Source organism: Colossoma macropomum, unplaced genomic scaffold, assembly GCF_904425465.1.
Source record: "Colossoma macropomum unplaced genomic scaffold, Colossoma_macropomum, whole genome shotgun sequence".
Lineage (NCBI taxonomy): Eukaryota > Metazoa > Chordata > Actinopteri > Characiformes > Serrasalmidae > Colossoma > Colossoma macropomum.
The window spans coordinates 8,505,414-8,529,747 of NW_023494810.1; the positions used below are offsets into that span (position 1 = coordinate 8,505,414).

Genomic DNA, 24,334 nt, shown 5'->3' on the forward strand with positions numbered 1-24,334 from the left:
GTGGGAGGGGGAGTGACTATGGGTGGAGGGGGTTGGGTGGTTGAGGTACCACATCATTTTATATCTGTATGATTATTAATAAATGATAAGCTGTGACATTAATAGTGAAACAAAAAAGAAAAATTAATGTCCCCGTAAAAGGGGGTGGTGGGGTGGTGGTGATGGTGGTGTGGCCAAGGAATACTGGCCTGGGGGTTAAAAAAAAAAGAAAAGGCATATTTAAAACTGAACATTTTATCATACAACAAAATAAGATAATAATGTACATGATAGGCTAGAAACTTCATGCCATAAAGTCAGGTACTCTTAGCTAAAAGACCAAAGACTGATGCAGCCATGGTCCCCCTATGATTTCACCCCTTTTCTTCATGAGACTGAAGCAAGATAAGTAAGTGAAACATAATAGAATCGCAAACAATCCTTAAACAAAGAAAAAAAAAACACCAAATGCATTGATTTGTTTGGCTGTAGTTTTGACTGCTGAGTGACAGGTGAAGAAACTGAGCACCCACAATCACTCATTTAGCTGCCACGAAGCTGAGAGGTGGGGATGAACAGAGATAGAGGCCTACTTGATCAGCTTAACTGATCCTAAAGGTAATGAATGGCTTTAAATCTACACAAATGTTGTGTAAAACATTGAAATATCTCACCAAGTCCTCAATCCTTAACAAGATTTATGTTCATCTATTAAAGTTCTTTCACTCATAATGGAACTGAACTTGGGCCACTGTGTTGGCAGTAGAATAGTAACTTGGCTAACCATTCAGCAAACCAGCTAAGCTGATTATGAAAACATGTTGCTAAAGACTTAAAAAGATTTATGTCTTGAGTTTACTTCTGTATCCTCACAGCTATCTGGCTAAGCAGAAATACAGTCAGACTCAAGTGTCTCCTTGTCTGACAGAACATTATACAACATCTGTTTCTTGATGTTTGGGATGTCCATCGTAAAAAGGGATGTATACATGTGTAAAACTGAAAAATTGAAAACTGGGATATTTTGATTAAAAAAAAAGTCTAATGAACATAGATACCTGAAATAATTTGATTAGGTTCGTTATGAAAGACAGATATTATTACTCTTAAGGGTGATTTTGAGAATATGTGTTTGATTAGTTGTTCTACCAAAGAGCATTTGAAGACTGTAAAATGCCAAATGGTTTATATATCACAGCACCACCCACATAGTTGGCAAAAACACCCCATACCACTGGTCAGTGATGCATATGAACACATTTGTAGTGTTCTTCTTTTCCTGTACACACAACAATAACCTCTCCAACGAGTGAGAAACAGCACCATGCTTTTGCTATCACCAGTGATATCTGTGGCTAAGGGTTTATAACCATTTCAGCATCTAAAACTTTCAGTGGAAATGAATTATTCTGCATTATGTTCATATGTTCAATATCATTTTATGGGAGTGAAGACATAACTTTGGCCTGGATTTCATGCGCCGTAAGCTTTGCAGTAGAAGCACTGTTATATGTTTTTTGAACAGTTGGTCAACCATGTAATGATGCCAGTAAAACTGCAAAGTTTTTGCAGAACACAGCCCTGGACATCATAACTGCGGAGGGCATAACAAGCCAGCAGGGAGTGCACAGGTTCGTTAAATTAACAAGAATGTGTGGTGTTGAAAGAATAATGAGGTTTGACGTAGGAGTTTCTGCTGTCACAGCCGTGCCACTGTGACAGAGAGTGAACTTATAGAGGTGTTTACTGAAGCAGATTGATGTAAATGGGGAGGCAGGCGTTTTTTGCTGATAGTGATGTTAGTGTTGTTTAGGGCCCATCAAAAACACTTCCTTTTCATTTAAAATTCTGTTTATATATTCTTAATGAGAGCACCTGTTGGTTTGATCATATCTTAGCCTTGCCCAAATAAAAATGATGGCCATTTTCCACCTCTGTGGCCCCCCACTACAGTAAAGTAGGGGTGGGCAATAGGTATGATATGTTCGAATTATCTTGATAAATTATGACAATATGCTTCTGTAAGTACATCATGGATATTGTTAGTACTTGTAATAATATAAACTGCATTATAACAAGTAGCTGATTGGATATAAGCCCATTATGACATCATCTTATGTTATTAAATTGTTCGGTATTTCTTCCTGTTTCTAAGTGTTGACCAAAAAATAATTGGGCCCTTTTTCACTGTTTTTCAAAGCTTTTTTTTTTTCAAATCTGGCCTGCTGCATTATGTGTTTCAAATTATTTGCAAATCTCAGAAAAATGAAAAATTTTGATATGTACAGTGTATCTTGAAAATGTCTTGAAGTATCATCATGCTACAGTACTGTGCAAAAGTCAGAGACCACCCATCATTCATTTAATCTCCAGTCAAAACAGCCATTAAGCACAAGCTCTTCATTTTTCAGCATTGGGAACAAATTCAAAAATAGGACATATATTTAACATATAATTAACTGGAAATTACAGTTTTAATGTCTAAATATAATATCAACATTATTAGTATTTAGTGTGTCCACTCTTTACCTTTATTACAGCTTCCATTCTTTTCAGAAGACTCACTTTGCTTTTCAAAGAAATCTGCAGGGATATTTTTGCACTACTAAGTTCAGTTTTAGAAGTTAGTTGAATTTTCTGCTTCTCACAACCCAAATAATCCCAAACACATTCATGAGGTTGAGGTGTGGTCAGTCTGTTGTTCTCAGAACACCAGCACTTGTAAATTTCTCAGTAACATCTTCTCAACAGCTACACGTCCTTTCAGACTCATAGTGTTAAGTTGTCTTCTCACAGAAGCAAAATGGACAGAAACTGGAATTTTTCAGATCTGAAGCCAGAGTGGAGCTTGACTTTCTCCTCTATGAGGAAATCTATAAGTGCTGTTTATCTGATGGGGACAGTTTTGGTGGTCTTTCATGATCGTTTCAAGGTCTTTCATGGTCCCTTTCTTAACCAAATGGATTTTCTTATACCTAATCCTCAGAAATGTGTTCCATATCATGAATAACTTATACTTAATTGCTGTTTTCACTGGAAATGTAATAAATGAAGGTTGCACAGTGCTGTATATTTTTGCCTCCTCTCTCACTCTTACAGTCGAGTGCTTTAAGGTAACGATCCTTTTCTACACCCTTCACAGCTCATATTCCAGACTACTGAATGACATGTAGAACCACTACTTTCCTCAATGGTGGGTCGATGCATTTTGTTCTCAAGAGATGACCCTCAGCCTCAGACGATATAGCCTGTCATTAGTGATCAGCCACTTCACTCAAGGGTCATTCTTTAGGGAAAAAGAGGAAGTCTACCACAACCCAAAGTCAGAGAAGCCTTAGCCATTTAAATACATTAAGATGCTAAATTATGAATGGGAAACAGTGCTGTAATGGATCTTTTCAAGTGGCGTTTCCATCACTTTTTCATTCCTCTGGCTTTATTGAGCCGGGCTTACGTGTCTAACCCTACTCCCTGGTGGATTTCCACTAACGTAAAATGGGGTCGAGATCCTTATTTTAGATACAGTGTTAATATTTATAAGCAAGTGTCATTGTTGAGTGGCAAGGACAACTCTTGACTCGTGGCGGGGTGGGGTGGGGTGCACAGTCTGCCTGTTAATTGCTGAGTTTGATAAATGGTGAAGCTGACTAGATTTTTAAATGTCTGCAAACACATAAGCATGGGTCAGCAGAATTGTCAAAAAGGGTGGGTGACCATGACCATACATTTTTACAAAGACTTTCTGTATAATATGTAGTTTTGAGGTTTGCAAACAAGTTAAAATGGACAAAATGCACTGGCAAAACGAGTGCACGGTTGAAGAAGGCAATGAATAACTTGTATGTTTGTTTTTTGTATCATTTAGTGTTTACAAAAAATTGAGAAAACAGAAGAATAAGGATTATATAAAGTCAAATGCTGATGATATATTATGTCAGCTGACATAACTAGCCTTTCAGCTTTTCACTAAATGTATCATGGTAGAGTAGTAGAGTGTTAAAACTGACTTGAATTTAGCATTTATAGGCACCATCACTGCAATGCATTCTATATATAGCAATACTTTGTGATGCTATGTGGTGCATCCGCTTAAAATAATTAAAGAATTTATATCTCTGTTAGTCATTGTTGCTACAGTCCAGCAGACATTCAGTTCAGGCTACCAGGTTGCATCTGAAGCACTTGTACTAAAAGAGCAAAACATCCACACTCAGAAATACATTTAAACACATTTTTCATTCAGAAATAAACTGGCTTTACAAGAACTCAGAACTGGAAGCCTTGTTTACATTAATCAGACAAGATCATTTTAGGCACTTGAAGCTCTAAGTTTTCATTTCTAATAAGGAGGAGGTTTTAGTAATGGACACTACCCCTTCAGATGAGTTAATACTAAAGCTAACACTAGAGCTAGTCAGAGCAATGTTAGATGCTGAGAAGAAGGACTTGGCATCTCTTACACAAAGTCTTTTAGCAAACTTCAATTAAATAATACAAATATGGTATGGGTACAAGTGCATTATTAATCTTAACTCATAATATTGTTGACCACTAGTGATGTGAATGCTGTACAGTCCTATTTAATGCGATTCATTTACTGAGTAACTTCAGTAACTACTGATTAACTTCCAGCAGCTAAATAAAGAAAAGCTAACAAATTTATTTATCTTTTTTTGGTAACATTTTTCTGTGAAGATTTTTAGTAAATACAGAAACCCAGATAAAGTTTATTTTGCCTTAAAGCTTGTATATGTTTGCCTGTTAATAGTTTTAGTGGTGAGTTTTGTTCTACATGTAGTTTAATCCAGATGATCAGGCTTGTCAAGCATTATACATTCATCAGTAACACCTTTCCACCATTTCTTAGTCTAATAATTTAAAGTAATTTACTGCCGCTGCCGTTCTCACTGCAGGTTTGATTTGAGGAGTTCTGTTTAAGTTTCTCCTGTGCTTGACAGAGGAAGTAGCATTTAGAGATGTTTGTGATTGATGTGTCAATCATAAGTTTGCAACTGGTAAAAATTTTAAAAGAAATTAAAGAAATTAATAAGGTGAAATCATAAAGGGCTATCATTCAATCAGCTACTTGTTATGATGCAGTTTATGCGGTCACTGTACACTGGCTGTTGTTGTTTACAGGCTCTCTAAATTAGTCATACGTTCAGTGTTCCAGTTCTGATGATGCTTATGGTGTAGTCAGAAAAGCATATCGTAACATAATTTATCACAATAATATACTGTAATATTGCCCACTTGATTGGCAATTGGCAACATTGCCCGCACAACAAAGCCAATTTGGACAATAACTAAGATTCAAAACTAGGAATGGAAGTTTGGAGTACTTCTAAGTGTATAATCCTATAACTGTGGCAGGTGGAGGCTCCGTATATAAATACTGACAAAATAACATACCCTTCATTCTGTTAAAACACCACTGATTCCATCAATTTTACCCTTAAGCCTTAGAAGTCAGAGTTACCGTCACACTGGAGATAACAGAAGCTTGTTGTAAATTCATATTAAATATTTATCACTTGGACCTCATTAAAAAAGTGGAGAAATTCTGAAACTGCAAATCCTAATTTTCAGTCCACACAGCATTTGTGTTTGTAGCTAGAAGAGATATTTTATGATTTGAATTTGCTTAAAAAATGTACAGTTTTGCAAACTATAAACTGATTTAATTGCATATCTGCCTAATTAATCAGGTAATTATGCATATCATTTAAGTACTATAGCAAAATGACTCTAGATTCTAGTATGACGGTGCACTGTGGGAATCATAGGCTGATGCTGACATCCAATATGTAATATTTCTCAGGTATATGTCATATATATATATATATATATATATATATATATATATATATATATATATATATATATGTATACTGAACTGCCTAGTATCTAAACTTTCATTACTAATGTACTCTTTTACTGTTCTTCAATAGTCAGGACCCCCACACAGCAGGTATTATTTGGGGGGTGGATCATTCTCAGCACTGCAGTGACACTGACTTGGTGGTGGTGTGTTAGTGTGTCTCACTGTGCTGCAAAGTTTTTAAAAACTGCGTCCATTCACTGTCCACTCTATTAGACACACTGACCTTGTTGGTCCACCTTGTACATATAAATTAAGAGAAATAGCTCATCTGTTGCTGCACAGTTTGTGCAGTTTGTGTTGGTCATCCTCTAGTCCTTCATCAGTGGTCACAGGACGCTGCCCACAGGACGCTGTTGGCTGGATATTTTTGATTCTCAGTCCAGCAGTGACACTGAGGTGTATAAAAACTCCAGCGTCTGATCCACTCATACCAGCACGACACACTAACACACCACCTGTGAGGGTCCTGACCACTGAAGAACAGGGTAAAAGGGGGCTAACAAAGTATGCACAAAAACAGATGGACTACAGTCTGTAATTGTAGGACTACAAAGAGCAACTACACGTTAAGTAGAGCTGATAAATTGGACAGAGTGTAGATACAAGGAGATGTAATGAAGTGGCCGATTGGTGCAGTGACACTAGTTGGTGAGGGAAGTGATTCATTTTGGTCTTAAAAGGCAGCAGAAACCTAAATGGTGCATGTCTTCTGCAGATTTTGAACATCTGTAAACAAAACAAAATAAAAATTCAATCTCCACCTTACAAAAAACACACATGGGTCTTTGCTATGCTCCAAATATTTTGTTCTGTTCTTTTGTTTCTTTTCTGTTATTGTTTTTACAGTTGCGTCCTGAAATCTGGGGGTGGTGCAGCCCCCTCAGGGCCCTCAGCCCCCCACTTTCCGCACTCCTTTAATCATCCCTATATCTAAGTCAACTGAATCTGACTGCTCATTGCTCATCACTGCTAAAATGTGCTCTCTGTCTAATAAAGTGGAGCATTTCTCCGTAAAATGGACAAATGCACTTTCATGTCTTGCCTAAGATGGGGCAAGGGCAGCTATTTAAACTCTACACCAACAAGCTCCCCCAACACACTGGCTACGCAAGATTTTGACTCACATTTTGTCTCAGATTTGCATGCAGTACCACCAGGTCTTGCTTTATCTGTAGTCTAAATCCGTAGTCTTTTCTGCATTGGTATTGGGAGCTTTCTTAGTTCTGGGCTATATTTGGCTTTAAATGGAGAATCTTCATTCCAAAGCTGCAAAGAACAGGACTAGGTTTAATCCTTGTTCGTGCAACTTATACTTAATTGGTATTTTATTACTTAGACAGTGGCTTAATGCATTTTAAGCGGTTTTAATACGTGTTAAGTGTTAAGATTAACCGTTTGTTTATCTACTTCCACGTCTAGGCTGATCTTTAGCCTCAAGACAAATGGAGCTGGGACACATTTTTGTTTTGCTTTGTTTTGTCAGAGCTGAGATGGAATATATCCTACATGCCTTGGATTTGCAGCAGATCCTGCAGGTGTTTACCTTCATCTCTCACAGGCTTTGCCTTGACCTTTTCTCGGGAGACATCTATATGCAACAAGTCACATAAATATGTGGTTCATTTTGTGACTGAAGCACAGTCCTACAATGGAATAGACCAATACAACTGGCACAATATGATTTTGATGGGTAACTAGTGTGCTTTGTTGTTAATACTAAATCTGCATAAATATTCATGGATGAATCTAATGATTAAACATTATTAGCTGCAATATTGGCAAACCTAGCTAAATGGCTACCAATGTTGAGTTTTAGTGACTCTGCATTAACTTGTATCATGTTGGCTGGCTTGTATTACTGGCAAAATGGCTAATTTGACAAAAGACCTAGATTTTTTTTAATCAAAGATGCATATATTGGGAGGAATGTCTTGTTTTTAATTTGAAAGAAAAGGCTTTGTAGAGATTTAAGATTCATCTTCATCAGACAGATGTTTAGAAGTTTAGGATATCTGCATTTTAATCATTCTATTTTGTAACCATGAAGAGGTAAATGCTAAATCCATAAGGCCAATCCAGATAATCTCAATTTCTGCATTATATAACTACTTAGGGTTTAGCAGCGGCAGATTCTGTACTGTGCAAAAGTCAGAGACCACCCTTCTTTATTTAATGTCCTGTCAAAATGGCCATCAAATATACAACTGATTCATTTTTCAGCATCTGAAAAAACAACAAATTTAAAACCACAAATTTTACAAAACCTTAAAAAATTCAATATAATATCACAGTTTCAGTTTTTTGATGTGTCCACCTTGTCCAGCCTTTATAGACTCATTTTTAGTTTTTCAAAGAAATCTGCGAGGATATTTTTCTACACCTCCAAAGTTCAGTCTTAGAAGTTGGTTACATTTTCTGCTATAATCCCAAACACATTTTTTTCTGTCTCCTTTCATCAGTAAGGGCTTCTAGACAGCTGCACATCCTTTCAGACACATAATAAAAAAAAACACAGATCAGGCATAACATCATGACCACCTCCTTGTTTCTACGCTCATTGTCCATTTTATCAGCTCCACTTACTATATAGGTGCACTTTGTAGTTCTACAATTACAGACTGTAGTCCATCTGTTTCTCTGCATACTTTGTTACCATGTTCTTCAGTGGTCAGGACCCCCATGGACCCTCACAGAGCAGGTACTATTTGGGTGGTGGATCATTCTCAGCACTGCAGTAACACTGACGTGGTGGTGGTGTGTTAGTGTGTTGCGCTGGTCTGAGTGGATCAGACACAGCAGTGCTGCTGGAATTTTTAAACACCTCAGCGTCACTGCTGGACTGAGAATAGTCCACCAACCAAAAATATCCAGCCAACAGTGTCCTGTGGGCAGCGTCCTGCGACCACTGATGACCAAAACAAACTGTGCAGCAGCAGATGAGCTATCGTCTCTGACTTTACATCTACAAGGTAGACTGACAAGGTAGGAGTGTCTAATAGAGTGGACAGTGAGTGGACACAGTGTTTAAAAACTCCAGCAGCACTGCTGTGTAATTGTAGAACTACAATTTGCCCCTATCCAGTAAGTGGAGCTGATAAAATGGACAATGAGTGTACAAACAAAGAGGTGGTCACAATGTTATGCCTGATCGGTGTAAATAAGTGCAATAAAACTTTATATTCCTGAGATCTCAGAATAATTTTGATAAATAATTGTCTTTTGAATATTGAGAAAAATAATCATGCAAAAATAATTAGCATGATTCAACATCACACAGTCCTAATTCATACCCAGTTAAACATTTCCTAAAACCAAGCCTCTTACCATTAAATAACGACGTTACCACATTGTTTTGTAACAGAATATTGCCCTCTTTCTTATGTGTGGGTGAAACTTATGCGTCTCCATGAAACTGGCCTCACAGTTGCTAGGGAAGAGATGTTTGACATCCTCAACATACTGCAGCCCTGGAGAAGCTGGCTGAGGGCGCGTTGTGTGGGAGTGCCAGATATGGCAAGCTTCGGCATTCTGAAGTCTCTGAGCCTATAGCGAAAGGTCCGGCTCACGCTTCTTCCTCCGCTACGAGTCCATGTTACCCGGAGACTCGCTCAGGGCACTGCTGCTGCAGCAGTCTGCTGATAATCCTTATCGCCTTTTAATTCCCCACACTTATTTCACAAAGTGAAGCAACCTGGGGGTGAAGTTGCTGCCTTTGCAATCTAGCAAGGATTTCAAAAAAACATGGCTCAAGCCAGATTCACAATATGGTGACAAGCCAAGATCCCTTTTCTGGTAATGCAATAATCTGTAGGTGAGTACAGTTGCACTAAAGTTGGTGAGCCTTGCATAAAGCCTTGGTAACCTGTTTATTTCACATGCAAATAAGCCAGCAATCATCTACCTTTAGATGTTCAAGAATGTACAACACAGCATGCAATCAGCAGAACATTTTAGCAGACTGGAGGGGTAAAAGACCACCTGAGCGGAAGCATAATGAGGATTAGCAATCTGCTTAGGGCAGCGTAATATTTTTTAGGCCCCTGACTAAACAGTTGTTTGGGATTTTAGATGCTTTCAAGCAACTCAGAAGTTACTCATTTAGCAGAATTGGCACTTAAGGAACTTACGTGGTCTGTTTCAGGGTTTGATGCCTACTTCACCTCCCGCACGCTGGAGAACAACAGGAGAAACGTGTGGTTTGCTGAGTTCTGGGAGGAGAACTTCAATTGCAAGCTAATGAGCTCCTCCAAGAAAGAAGACACCAGTAGAAAATGTACAGGTATGTATTATAGACTTATTCTACAACAAACCATACAGTGAACCGCCACGTTATTAGCTACACTGTAGAGACGTATGCATAAATATGAATAGGAATATGAAACAGGTATAAATACACGTGATGGGAGACTTGAGTCAGACTGCTGTGGCATGTTGCATGTTGTCCTGACCTGTGATTTGGCTCAGATACATGCTTAACTGGCTCGTGACTCGACTCAAGTCAAAAAAAACATGAACCAAACTGATTGACCACCAATTATAATGCAGTAAACAAGCAAAATCTATTGTTTCCAACTTTACATGGGTCATTTTGCCTTGCAGTTTAACTACATTCGTGCACAATGTTGGGGTTTGAGGGCACTGCATTATGGGTATTGTAGTGAACATGCAATAAATGTGTTTTTTAAAGGAAAGAGGCAAAACTAGCAATAGCTAATTTAGCTTTTGTTGTCAACGTCTAATCAAAGCAAGTTGGAAAGTTGCAAATAACATTCCTTTAAGTCAATGGTCATCAACCCTCGTCCTGGAGAGCTACCTTCCTGCAGAGCCTAGTTCCAACCACAGTTTGCCACACCTGCTCCAGCTAATCAACCTCTTCACAAGTCCCAGATCAGCTGGATCAGATGTATTAGAGTTAAGGAAGGGGCAGGGCAGCTTATTGAATGCAGGATAGAACTAAACTCTGCAGGAAAGTAGCTCTCCAGGACCAGAGTTGGAGACCACTGCTTTAAATTATAATGAAACTTCAGCTGGATTAGCTGTTATACTCGCTAGAAAGCACACTTACAAATTACAGACTTACCAGGCTTTCAAGTTATTTTCCCACTTAATTTTAAGCACTGTATTTACTGCGCGTAGTGCTTTAGATTTGCCCATCACCTTGAAGACTTTTCTGTAATGAAAGGCTCAATATTTAACCTCTTAAATGGCCAGGGCTTGTCTGCAGGCCCATATTTTTATTACACACTTCTATAAGCTAAGAATGGCTCAACCAGTTTGCACTGAAGTCCATGTAGTTACTGAATAATAAGCCTTAGTATGTAATAAGCCTGAGATTTTAAGGGGTTAAAGCTGCACTAAACCTGACAGGTGCAGCTAATAGCAAGACTGAAATTCTCTACTAAGGACTTAAGACTTGGCTCAGATTTGCACCCTTAGAGAATCAAGGTACTGTCATGCATGCATACACTGACAAGGCGGGGCAAAACTTAATAAACCTCATTATGATAACTAGTGAAAAGAAAGATCAAGCTATATTTCACAACAGCATTTCACTTTTTAATAAGTACAGCATGAACAGAACATTACAACAGGTGTATATCCACCTGCTCAGCAGGCTGCAAACAAGCTACAGGCTGTAGCAGGGATATTCAGCTGCTTTAAGTTCAAATCGTTTAAAAATTGTTTGTAAACTACAACATAGAAAGTAAAAAATGTTACCTAAATGGATGTTAAAAGCTTCGTCTCTCTGTGTTTAAGCTATCTCATGTGAATATGCACTTTCTTTTTGCACATTCTGATGTAATGAACTGTCCAGAATGACGAAAACACATGAAATCCAGTCTGACCGGTCAAACTTAGCCACATATCCAGAAATCACCAACAAATGTTTTCTGTCCTGCTCGAATCAGATATCCCAGAAAACTGAATTTGAGCTGGGGGGTATTCCACAAAGCAGGATTTCTCAGTTTAGCTAGATAACCTAAGCCCAAAATCAAGCCTGTGCAATGGAAAAAGAGCTGAGGTACATTCCCATTGGACAGTCCTCATCTTTGGGCTTAAGCTATCTTGCTAACTGAGAAATCCTGCTTTGTGGAACACCCCCTGCTTGCCTTGACCAGTCTCAGCACAGCAGTGACACTAACATGGTAGTGGCATGGTCAGGCACAGCGGCGCTGCTAGGATTTGTACACACGTCAGTGTCACTGCTGGGTTGAGAATAGCCCTTAGATGAAAAATATCCAGCCACCAGTGATCCTGTGGTCAGAAATTGACCACTTATGAAGGGCTAGAGCAAGGGTCACCAATCTTATCCACAAAGGGCCAGTGTGGCTGCAGGTTTTCATTCCAGCCAAGCAGGAGCTCAGCTTATTCCTCAGGTTTAATCAGTTGGTCTTCAAACAACCAAGTAGTTATATAAGGTGAGCACCTGCTTGGTTGAAGTGAAAGCCACACTGGCCCTTTGTGGAAAACATATGGACCCCTGGACTAGAAGAGAGCCGGCACAAACTGCACCAACAGACACTAGCATGGCGAACAAGATAGGTGTTTCCAATAAAATGGCCAGCAAGTGTATATGCATTTTAGTTTTTTTTTGTTTTGTTTTTTTTTTCTTTTTTGGTCATACTGAGCATTTCCAGACACATATTCATCATATTTCTCATAGTTTTATGTCTGACAGCCCACACTGTTCTAATTGTGTAAGAAAGTAAAAGGTCCTTTTCCTGCTTTCTGTCTCACCAGCAGAAAAAAGGGCTGCTGCTTTCATCCTCCTAGAAAGGCATATGAATACTGAGCACCTCCACCCTTGAAATAAAGCCTTCAATTACATAATGAGCTGCGCTCAACCCATCACTGCTATTTCAGGCTGACTGACTTCCACGAAACCCAGTGAAGTACAAGCTCGACTCAAAACGCCGCAAGAATCTCAAGTGAAGCTTGGGAATATTCATAATGGGAGCCTGAAAGAATCAGACTCTGTAACAAACTAGCGCAACAAAATATGCACCTGAGACACAAGCTGTTAGTTTACTATGAGGCGGCAAAGAGGGCACTATCCATTATATCAGTAATCGAGTAATCAATCGATTATTTTGATGATTAATTAAGTAATGAGTCTTTTTTTTCAAATATATAATTTGAAAAGTTATTATGATATTAAATTAAGATTAATGATACTGTTGGTTTAGATGTATGTGATTAATTAGATCCTTATTCAATTTGAATGTAAAAGAAAAAAAAAGTTATGATATGTATAATATTACATAATATAGTTATGAGTGGACAAAATTATAATTCAATAAGATCATTTTCCTCTTATGATTGCAAGCTTCCGCATTTCTGCCAGCAGTATGTCAAAAAATGAAATGTCTTGAAATAATGATGGATTTCCTCAAAATAATTGTTTTATTAAAATTAAAATTTATAATTTAGAAAAAAATTACTTAATTTTGACTTGTTTCAACTTATTTACTCTAAATAATATCTCAAAATAATTACCTATATTTTCAGAATTTTTACTTGAGATTTTGAGGCTTTCATACTATGTCAAAATAACGAGTTATTAAATTGTATTTTGCAATTATACATCATTATTTAATCATTAATCACTCCAACATAGTAATTGAACGAGTCATTATTTTTAACGTAGATACTCAAAATGTTGTCCTACTGCTGCCAGAAGCAAATAAAACTCTGGTACATGGTACAAAAAGACTTCCATTACTGAGATCAACACTGGTTACATGTTCCACCCAGTGAGTGTATATATCATGTATATCATATATGCAGTCAGTGGCTTCACTCCTCTGTGATTGTAGTCTCTCGCTCTCATTCATACAGCTTGTGGATTCTTGTTTCAGTGGTGGTTCTCAATAGGAAATGGACAATTTAGCTTTTATTTGCTGCTTGTTGGTTTATCCACAGGTCTCCTGCGAGCTCTGTCTAGCATAGTCTGCTGAAGGTGTCGCTTTGAAAGCCATTTGAAAGCTTATTTGAATGAGAGCTACAAGTGTGGATTCTGTTTAAGCAACATACACTGCACTGCAGCTGGGCTTCAGTCGCACTCTGGATGTTTAGAACAGTTAAAGTAGAAAAGTATGTTAATGGCAGAAAAAAGTTTTTTTGTGTTAGTGTGTTATTAGCATGTTAACTTTACCAGCCCTAATGTATATATAAAATGCTATGTGATAAAATATGCATATAAATAGTGTGTCTATCTGCTTCTGTTTCTTACCTTAAGAGAGATCAGTAGGTATGTTCTTGATTGATGGTTCTTCAAGGGTTCTTTAGTAAAGAATATGGTTTTATATAGAACCATGAGCACTCAAAGAACCCTTTGATTAAAGGGTTCTTTGCATCATGACATGGTTCTTCAGATTGATGGAGAAGTATTATTGTAAATATGTTTAATTTCATTTAATGCATTTAAGGTAGTGCAAAATTTGTTGGATTGGCTAATGCTTAGTCTTTTAATGGTTAATAAACGTGTAAAGTAAGATAGATCGAGTTTGAATAGATAAAAAAAAATGACTATAAATCTTAACACACTAATATGTTTTCTACCATGCCTCATTAACACACTCTGCCTCGGCGATCTCAGGTCACTTTGATAGAAAAGATGTTGCAGGATGCCTTGTTTAAGTCTTACCACACCATCTAAACCCACTGCTGATCCTGTGGTGTATATATCACATTACGAACATTGTGTTACATTCTGTGCTGCGTCCTGTTGGCTCTCTAGAGGTCAGCAGGAGTGGTTTGGGGACTGGAAGAGGAAGTGGCATGCTGTCAGTGACAGCTGGCATAGGCAACAGCACCTCAGCTTTGTAGCTGTGCCTGGAGACACCATCAGTGCGAGGGCCAATTTGCACACATCAAGGGATCAAGTGCATGACAAGAGGGACAGCACATGCTGCTGTCTCTAGGATAAGGCTGTATGCTAAAGGGCAAGAGCAGCTTTGCTGTAGTGAAGCTGGTAGAGAGGAGGGAAGGGATACAGAAATGAAAGTTTATCTCAACCACGAATGCTAACGTTGCTAATATGGGGGGGAAATTCACACCTCACAATAAATTGCTCAATACAATTGCAATTCTTCAGGAATGCATTATGATATCTTAAATTTCACAGCAATTCAAATACAAACCCCGTTTCCAAAAAAGTTGGGACAACAAAGGAGACCCCGAACTATTGACCAGCTGAAATCCTGAAATCCTCACTTTCAAAACATTTCTCAGTTTCAACATGTGATATCTTGTCTCTGTAGTATTTGCCTTTAAAAATATGGTTTACATGATTTGTATATCATTGCATTCTATTTTTATTACCATTCTCCACAGTGTGCCAACTCTTTTGGAAATGGGGTTGTACATCATTGCTATTTTTGGATTTGCAATTCAGAATTATTAAAATAATAACCACAAATGTGACTAGAGGATCTACTACTAGATGCATTGAACAGTAATTCTTTAATTCTCAGTATCATACAAAGCTCAGAGACCTTTCATTAATTAATTAATTAATTTATTTATTTCAAGTCACAATTCCCATAAACTGAGTTTGGGGAGATATTTCAGAGGATAATCTAAGGTAACCTGTCAGCATCATATAAACAGCACTTAAAGCTTTCATCTTTGAGAGAGAGGAGAAAATCAAGCTGTTTCAGATCTGAAAACATCCACAGGTGTTTCTGTCCATCCTTCCACTGTGAGAAGTTGATTTGGACTAGAGCACCAAAACTGGATAGTGTTGAGTAATGTTTTATGGACTGATGAGTCTAAATTTGTAACTGGATTACTTGAATTGTGAGAAGCAGGAAAGCCAACCAACATGACTGAACTTTGAAGGTATGGAAAAATATCCCTGCAGATTGAAAGTAAGAATGCAAGCTGTAATAACGGAAAAGTGACATATTTGATATTATATTTGGCTGTTCTTCTATTTTGGCTCTGAAGCTGAAAAAGAATAAATTGTACTTAATAGTTATATTTACTGGACGTTTGGGCTGCTTGATTATGGCAAAAATCATAATCACAATTATTTTGGTCAAGAATGACCAAAATATGATTATTTAACATGATCATTCATTGACTTTGGAAATGCATTTATTAAACCACAAGAAAAGGTTTACAGCTGTACATCATAATAGTGCTAACAATGAGGTAAAATATGAAGAAAAGATGGGCAATATGACAACATTAATCGCTCTATTGATAAATCATTAGGCATCACAATGTGCTGTTCTGGGCATATTGTGATATCATCAGTGTTTAAAGAACACTGAACAACTCTCTATAAAGAGAGCACAGTTAGTCTTGGTAAGGTATGCGCCAGTCCCCCAGGCCCCGATGACGGCCATGAGAGTTGGCAGGAAGGCGGGGCCCACTTGGAGTTTGGGGTCTGCCTGCCTACCGGCTCTCGTGGCTATCATCAGGGCCCGGGGGACGGGCGCACGCCATACCTGGTTAATAGTGCAGTGCAGTATATATAACATGGACTTCAAGCACTGAAAGCATTCAATTCAGTTCAGTTCATGTTTTTTGACTGTGTATTTTAAATCTGACATGACTGAGGCTTTCTGTCTGTTCTGATTTTGCAAACGTCAGAAAAAGTAAATATCATACTGCACTGTGTATCAGGAGAATGTCTTGAATGTCTTGTGATGTTCTATTTTTGCCATATCGCTCACCCCATATATAAGGGACCAATTAGAATTCTGTATGAGATAACTAAAACACATTAAATATTAGTCATTGTTAATCATGCTAGCCTTTTTCTTCACCTGTTATCCATTCTGAGTGGAAAAAAAACACTGAAAAGTAGGTGGTAGATTTTTTTCTTCTTCCTCTGCTGCATTCCAGAGCGTTGGTCATTACGCGCTTGGCTTCTTTGCTACTTTTCCTCACTAATGAGAGGTAATGAGATAGTTAGTGAGAGTATTGATGGAGGGAACTGTCCAGATTTCCAGTGTCTTCACCAGAAGCCTGTGTCTGCTGGCTGGTTCCTCTGTCTTCTCCTTTGTGGTAATAATGAGCCTAATTATAAAGACAAAGTAGACAGCTAGAATGCTCCAAAGAGTCCAAATCAGTACAGGCTTGGACCACTGATGTTGGTACTGTGCACCAATAAATCACTTGAAGGTCCAGATACAATTTTAATGCTCTGAATATTAAGAAAAAAGACCACTGCCGAAGTACAGTCGCAGTAACAGAATGTGGACGCTCACAGTAGAGCTGAGCAGAGCTGGTGAAAAATGGTTCTCTTGTCTCTTTAGGGACTGGAATGGCCGTGGAGGTCACTCTTTTCCTTGCTTTATGTTGGAGCCAGACTCTTAGCAAGCCACATGATTAAGTAGCAAGCCAGTAATATGGAACTGACGAGCAAAACATATAAATATTACATGGAAAAAGATGTAAAAGCCTTTGGCTAGCTTCCTTATAGCGCACACAAAATGACTGTTGAAAAATAAGGTGCCAAAAGGGGTTGTTTGGAGCAATGCCATGGAAAACGCATTTGGTTCCCTAAGGATCCTTTCAAGGGATGTTTTCTTCAAATCTCAATTAAGTCCACTCAGCTCAAAGGTTCTTTAGGGAAACAAAAGTGTGTGAAGAAAGAAGTTCTTTAGCTGAACATACTTATTTACCTGGAACAGATTTCCACACAATTAAAGTTCTTTCAAAATGAGCCAACATAATTTACTAAAATTGGCTAAACTTAATCTTCACATTTCCAACTGAACTCAATACAGTTCACTGAACTTGATTTACTAACATCTATTTAACTTGGGTTAGCCCAGCTTAAATTGGTTAATGAGTGGTCAGTCTAGCACCCAGTCAGTTTAGAGCTACACACAGCAGTAGAGAACATAGCAATGTGCTTTTACAGCTAAAAGTAACAATGGTTGGCAATTGCTCAATACATGGACCATAAGTATACACCCAAGGGACTATAGCCCAGGAGGAAACACAACATAGACATGGTAAATAATACAAGGGGAAATACACACCCATTATGCATATAGATGGTGCCTTGAGCCAATAAATGTTATCTCCCATGGCAATCTCTCCAGCTGCTAATACAGGCTAAACATTCAATGTGTTAATTCAACTTTAAGAGCCAATTTGAATACACAAAAACATTCCTAACTTAAAATAATCGAGTAATAGGATATATTTGGGATATATCCAAGAAGGCACAGAGAAGTTAGCTAGCTACCTAGATTATTAGTGATCTGTATCAGTCTTGAGTTCAGCAGGCTAATGAGCAAACTTCTTTACAACTTTTCTCCCATCTGTGATTATTTTCCAGTTCTGTCTGTCTAAAACTGTGCCTGGAGGAGGGCTCAGAAAATACTGTAATATTGACAAACAATTAATCATTTGTCTATCATTTGCATCCTAATGAGGGACTGTATTTAATTGGGTGGGTTATATTTGGAAAAATACTGTTTCTTTTCTAAATAGCTTTGGGGAAGGACAGACGGCATGCTCCCGCATAGACATCTGTCAGCAGTGGGTAACAAACAGCATGTGCCTTTATGAGAATATGGAGTGAGCCATAATCTCTCAGCACCCCTGACTGTAACTGTAATACTCATAGTTCCCAGATTAATCTGATAGAAAACTCAGTGGAAGGTAGAGAACAGACTGCACAAGTTCAGATTCTCATAATATTAGAGAAACTAAGCAGATATAGACCTCTGTCAGTGTAGGTCATTTTCTAGTTGGTGTCTATGAACTCTGAATCTAAGCTGGTTTCCTCCAAGGGAAAATGAATGGCATTTTCAGAAATTGCCTCCATCTCACTCTGTGGTAAAGGCTGTATTTTCATATGTATATTTTCCTCCTGAATGTCATGGAATCCTCTGAATTACAGTCATTAAAACTGCACTATGCAATATAGCTTTGTTAAATTTAAAAAAGTCATGAGAAAAAAAAAAAAAAACACTAAGATATTAAAAGTTAGAGTGTTGGGTTACATCCTGAAGTTCTCGTTGAAGACTCTTTCAATGCGCTTGAAATCATTGAGGGGCGAAGAACACACGTTACAAAATGTTATTACACATGTCCACCAGAGAGGTCTCCAAATCCCCAAAACGTACATAGTGTAGCTTAAAGTAGTTGAAATATGAGTATTGCTGCACGTTACATGCCAGTTAACACTGCATAACACTAACTAACTGCATAACACTAATGAATTTAACTGATATCACCAAGTTAAGAAAGTTACTTCAACGCTATGATAAAACAACACCAGCTACTCAAACTGTAGGCTACTACTGCCAAAGCCACTTAAATGAATTGTTCAGCGAAAAATCTAATTAACTTATTACTTACCCCAGATGCAGTCATTAAGCCAAGACATTTGATAACTGACGTGTACATCTTTGTTTTTCAAGAGGAGAATAGAGGATGCTAGAATAACATTGCTAACAAACACTGGACTGTCACCAAACTCATTTCCGTGAATACATGCCCAGTCTCTCAACTCGCACAGTGCACATTTTCATAAAATCAAAATAAACTTCTCCACAGTGATGAATGGTGGGGCAGCCACTGTGAGTAACCAGAACCACTTTACCTCCACGCAGGATGTGGTATCGTTACGCACAAGCCGACCAAAAGTGAGAATTCCTGAACACACAGATGGTGTGTAAGGTAACTTGGAGTAGAAGCAAAGCTTCAAAACAGTGCTAATGAGTGCATTTTCACCCACATATGACTGAGTACGCACTTGAAGAAATGCGTCAGCTGGATGCTTGACCCACCAGTGACTCGCCAGACACACCTATGACTCCTTGTACAACAGGAATCGGGTTCACTCGTGGAAAGTACCAGGTGATTCCAACTGAGGTGGAGTGTCTGCTGTGGGGAGTGGGAGCTGTTGATGCCAGTGCTTGAACAAATCAGCAGTAAAGATGGTAAAAAAATAAAAGATGATCATTTATTTCTACAGTTAAACTGCAAAAAGCATTGTTTGTCAAGTATATTAGTATGTTACCATGTTAGCATATGGCATGGCAGCAGCTAAGAGAGCACAAAATGGACAATGAAGACAGAAAAAAGGTAAACAAAGCTTACCTCCCTTTTCATCTGAAGAAAGGGAGTAGTACTAAGGTAGTTCCAATTTTATCTTAAATGTTCAAATAAAGTGTATCTATGCCATTTTTACTCATTTTAAACTTATTTATGTAGCTTTCTGATGGAGTTGAAGCAAATTAATGAAGAATCTGGCTTGTATTTATGGAAATGAGTTTAGGGACAGTCCAAGTCCAGTATTTTTAGCAATGTTAGCGTAGCATCTCTCACTGTAGACTAGAGGCGTACAAATCAGATATCAAATATGTCTGGGCTGATCGACTGCATCTAGGGGAAGTGTAAAACAAATTTTGATTGGATTTTTCACTGAACTATTCCCCACCATACTTAACAAAGCTTGAGGGTTTGCATGGAGTATTTTGGAGATGTTGCCAGTCTTATGATGTCAGTTAAAAGCTCAGGAGTGTTAGCTTGCATGTAACATGAATGTAGCAGTATTTCTATTTTGACTACTTAATGTCCGAGTAATTTGTGTTACAGTGATATTTAGGCAAAAAATGTATGTAGGACAAAACCACAGATCTGATTTTTTGAAAACGCCATTCTGTTTTCCCATAGACAAAAATGACCAAGACCCTGGCTTAGATAGTAAAAACATGTACAACAAAAGAAATGTGCCTGCAACATGCAGGAGACACATAATTAATAACATATTCATGTCTGTGTTGACAGAGTGACATGAGGCAGGCTACAAGCAGCCAGTTCACCTGTAATTTACGTGTTTACGTTTTATGGATGTCTACAATTCATTCTGTATCAGCTATAAATAAATCACCAAGCCTAAACTAACCCTGCTTTATAAACATTGCCAATGTAAATAAGGACACATATTGAAGAGAATGAAATAAAGAATCCTACAGTGAAACCCAAATGAAGGGTTTCTGTAAAAGGCAATAGTGTTCTGCTGCAAATCACACAAGATTCTCTAAATGTGTTTTCTTGTTTGTTTTTAATTCATTTTTTTTCCTTTTTTTTTCCTCACTCATTTTCTTCATGCATGTTGTATTTAACCATTTTCAGACCACATTAGAATGAGCATTGATTGACCAATAAGTACAATTAAATATGTTCACATGTCATGTTTATAGAACACACTCTGAGTACAATACGGTGCTACTACAGATTTGGTCACCAACAGCACTAGCTGGCTGCAAAACAGCAGGCACAATCTGTCAGCGGTAGAAAGCATTTAACACAATACAAACTTGACAAAAAGCAAAGACTTGCGATCCCAGTGTTTTACAAACTGTAAGAAATGCTGGATAAATTACAGTCTACGGTTGTGAATTTTAGAGAAGTAGTGAGGCCTTTTGACTTTGGTTGTATTTATTATGGAGTTGTATTAATTATGTTGAGACAGCTAAATAATGATAGCACTTTTTTCTGACACCTACAACAATATGAAAACCTTGACTTTTGGCTGATAGTCTGCTTTTCAAAGCTACTAAGCTTTAAAAGGAGCTATTTTTAATAGAAGCAGCCCATGGCAATGTAGAGCTACCATGCCTAGACTGCTCAGAGAAACAGTATGACTAAAATGCTGCATTCACATGTTTACGCCAAACAAATCGTCATAGCACCTCATAGTGGTACGCAGCCAATGACGACATTGGCACGTAACCGCAGTGGATGATTATCAGAGGAGAGCTTTGGCAGTGTATATTGTCTATTTAAGGGGGAAAAAGGAAGGAGGACACTCAAGGACCCTTGTTGTACAATAGTTCATCTCCAATTCAACAATGAGATGTTCGGTGTCCATGGCTCCCAAAAAATTAACATCCAGCAACAGCAAAAGTTTGGAAAATTGAAGTCTGGATGAAGTGTTACACTTACCACTTGGGTCTGCACACCATAGTCGCTTGTAGTGGGCAAATTTTCCATTGTGGCTCCAGTCTAAACAATGGAATATCCAGTTTGTCATCCGTCTGTTGAAAAAAAGTGAATGGAGCATAACATTTGGGTGTCAAGGCCAGTACTAGCATATTTTACTGGATTTGGTATTGGCTGTCTTTGTGCTCTGTTCATTCCATTATAAAAGAGGCTTTGGGAATGTGCAGCTACGAGACATGTTTTCAAATGTTAACAAAACAGTTGAGATCTCTGCAGTGTGTAGATATTTCACAGTGGAAAATCAAAGCTTGTAATATCTGCAGTGCGGGTGTGATGACTGTGTTTGAAGATACCCCTTTCCTCTAAGTGTAGACCAAAAAGAAGTAAGAAGTTAGTAACTTTGTAATTTTGCCTTCATTGAACTTCAAATAAGAAGTTAATAGAACTTAAGACACAGATTTATACTGTGTTAACTTACTATATGAAGTTCATTTAACTCAAAATTCGAAGGCAGTCCGGTAGCTGTTTAAAACTGACACACTAAAATTTTGTTCCATTGGGTGAGGGTGGGGGGCAGCACAGTGGCGAAGTGGGTAGCGCTGTTGCTTCACAGCAAGGATCTGGGATTGGTTCCCTGGCTGGGTGACCAGGCTCCTTTCCGTATGCATGTTGCTCCGGGTTCCTCCTATAGTCCAAAGACGTGCGGTCAGGCCGATTGGGCATACTAAATTGCCCTTAAGTGTGTCTGTAGGTCTGCTCTGTGATGGACTGACGACCTGTCCAGGGTGTATTCTGCCTTCTGCCCAGTGACTGCTGGAAAAGGCTTTAGCACCATGCCCCCCCCACCCTTTTATGCCATTTACTGTGAGTGACCACCAAAGCTGTGTAGAGAGTACATTCCTGCAACATTTTTCCCTCTTGAGCCATGAAACTATTATGGTAACACTGTTGTACTAGCGGCAGTCATGCATCTGTTTCTGGGTTAAAAGTGGTGTTTAACAGTGCATTCACAACCAACCAGTGTAATGCTGGGTGAGCGAACCAGACCCTCGCAGATTTAAAATAAACCATAAGGTTTATTAAAAAGAGGACGATCCAAAAGAGCAGAGTGAACACCAGACCAGGTCAGAAGTCAGAAGAGGCAAACACGCCACATAGGATCAGACAAAAAGAGTTTTAAGGAAACGAGTGAGGGTCTAAACCAAAAAGCAAGCAAACTGGTAACCTCAGTCAAAAGGAAACATCCAAAAAACAACAACAATAGGCAAAACAGGGTCATAACAGGAGAACAAACAAATGAAAAAGGCTCAGTACACACTGGCAAAACAGCGGCAATACACAATGAATAAAACAGACAGACAGGTATATTTACAAGAAGAGTTCCAGTGACTGAGATCTGATGACTGGTAGATGATTGGCTGGGTGGGTCACATGACTGACTAATGCATCTTGGGAGTTGGAGTCCGTAAGAGAAGTAGAGTTGGTCTGAGAGCTGGGAAGCGTGACTCAGAGAAAGGCGCTTATTAGAGAAATATGAAATCATAGCATATTCACCACATTATACATTGTTTTTATCATATAAATGATCCCAAAAAAAAACCCAAACAATTCTATCAGTTTAGAGTGTGTGTGAATGTTATTTTGATAAATCAAAAATGTAACACTAGCTACATGTTGTTGTTGGCTACTATCACTTGACTTACCTTACATCACTTTACATTCCATTGTGCTGTAAGTAGTTCTGTGATATTTCTGGCTGGATTTGTAAGCAAATCAGATCAGATTTCTTTCCTTTTCCTTCTTTTTCCAATATTCAATCTAGCCTTTTCTGCTGGAATCGGCCCAACACTGATAAAGAGCATTAGATCAGTGCAATCTCTATTAATAACTTATTACTCTGAGGGATTTGTATAAAATGATATAGTGTGGATCAACTCTTAATGTCAAACCCAGTCAGAATCTAAAGCCAGACAAGTATGTAATCCATAAATAAAAGAACAACATTGTGATCGCTCTCCGAGGCAAAACAAGACAGCATACGGCTTTGTTACAGATAACATGAACATCCTGGAGTATTTAACCCTGCATTACATGAATTGTTACTTAAACATGACAAAAATGTTTTAATATGTTTTTGTTATTTAAAATTGGTTAAATAATGGAAATATTTAAAAAATATATATTTCTGTTTCTTTAAAGTGGGGTATTTGGTAAATTGTTGCCATATGATGCGCAATTGTACCATAGCAATATAAAATCTAAAAAAAAAAAAGACAAAACACCATAAAATCTATTTTATTTTCTAAAAACATACGTTTATTGAGAACAAGACCAAACAAACTTATACTTGAAATGTACGACCCAATATATACAAATATTCAAAAATTAATACAATTTCAATTGTTTTTTGGAATGTATGGTAACAACATCATAATAAGAATTCCTGGTCATGTGATTTCATAACGTATTTGTCCTTTCAAAGTAAAGGACCCTTTTCACACAATTAAATAAGAAAACACAGATTTTGTATTACTGCTTTTTAGTAAA

General features: G+C 38.0%; 1 protein-coding gene across 1 annotated transcript in view; it reads left to right on the forward strand.

The window, feature by feature from the left end:
- LOC118799764 (metabotropic glutamate receptor 7) overlaps window positions 1-24,334 on the forward strand; it is a 304,760-nt gene that overhangs the window by 161,633 nt on the left and 118,793 nt on the right. Inside the window, exon 5 of the mRNA XM_036559794.1 lies at window positions 10,005-10,142. Coding sequence (XP_036415687.1) covers window positions 10,005-10,142 — 138 coding nt within the window. The remainder of the gene's footprint in view (window positions 1-10,004; window positions 10,143-24,334) is intronic.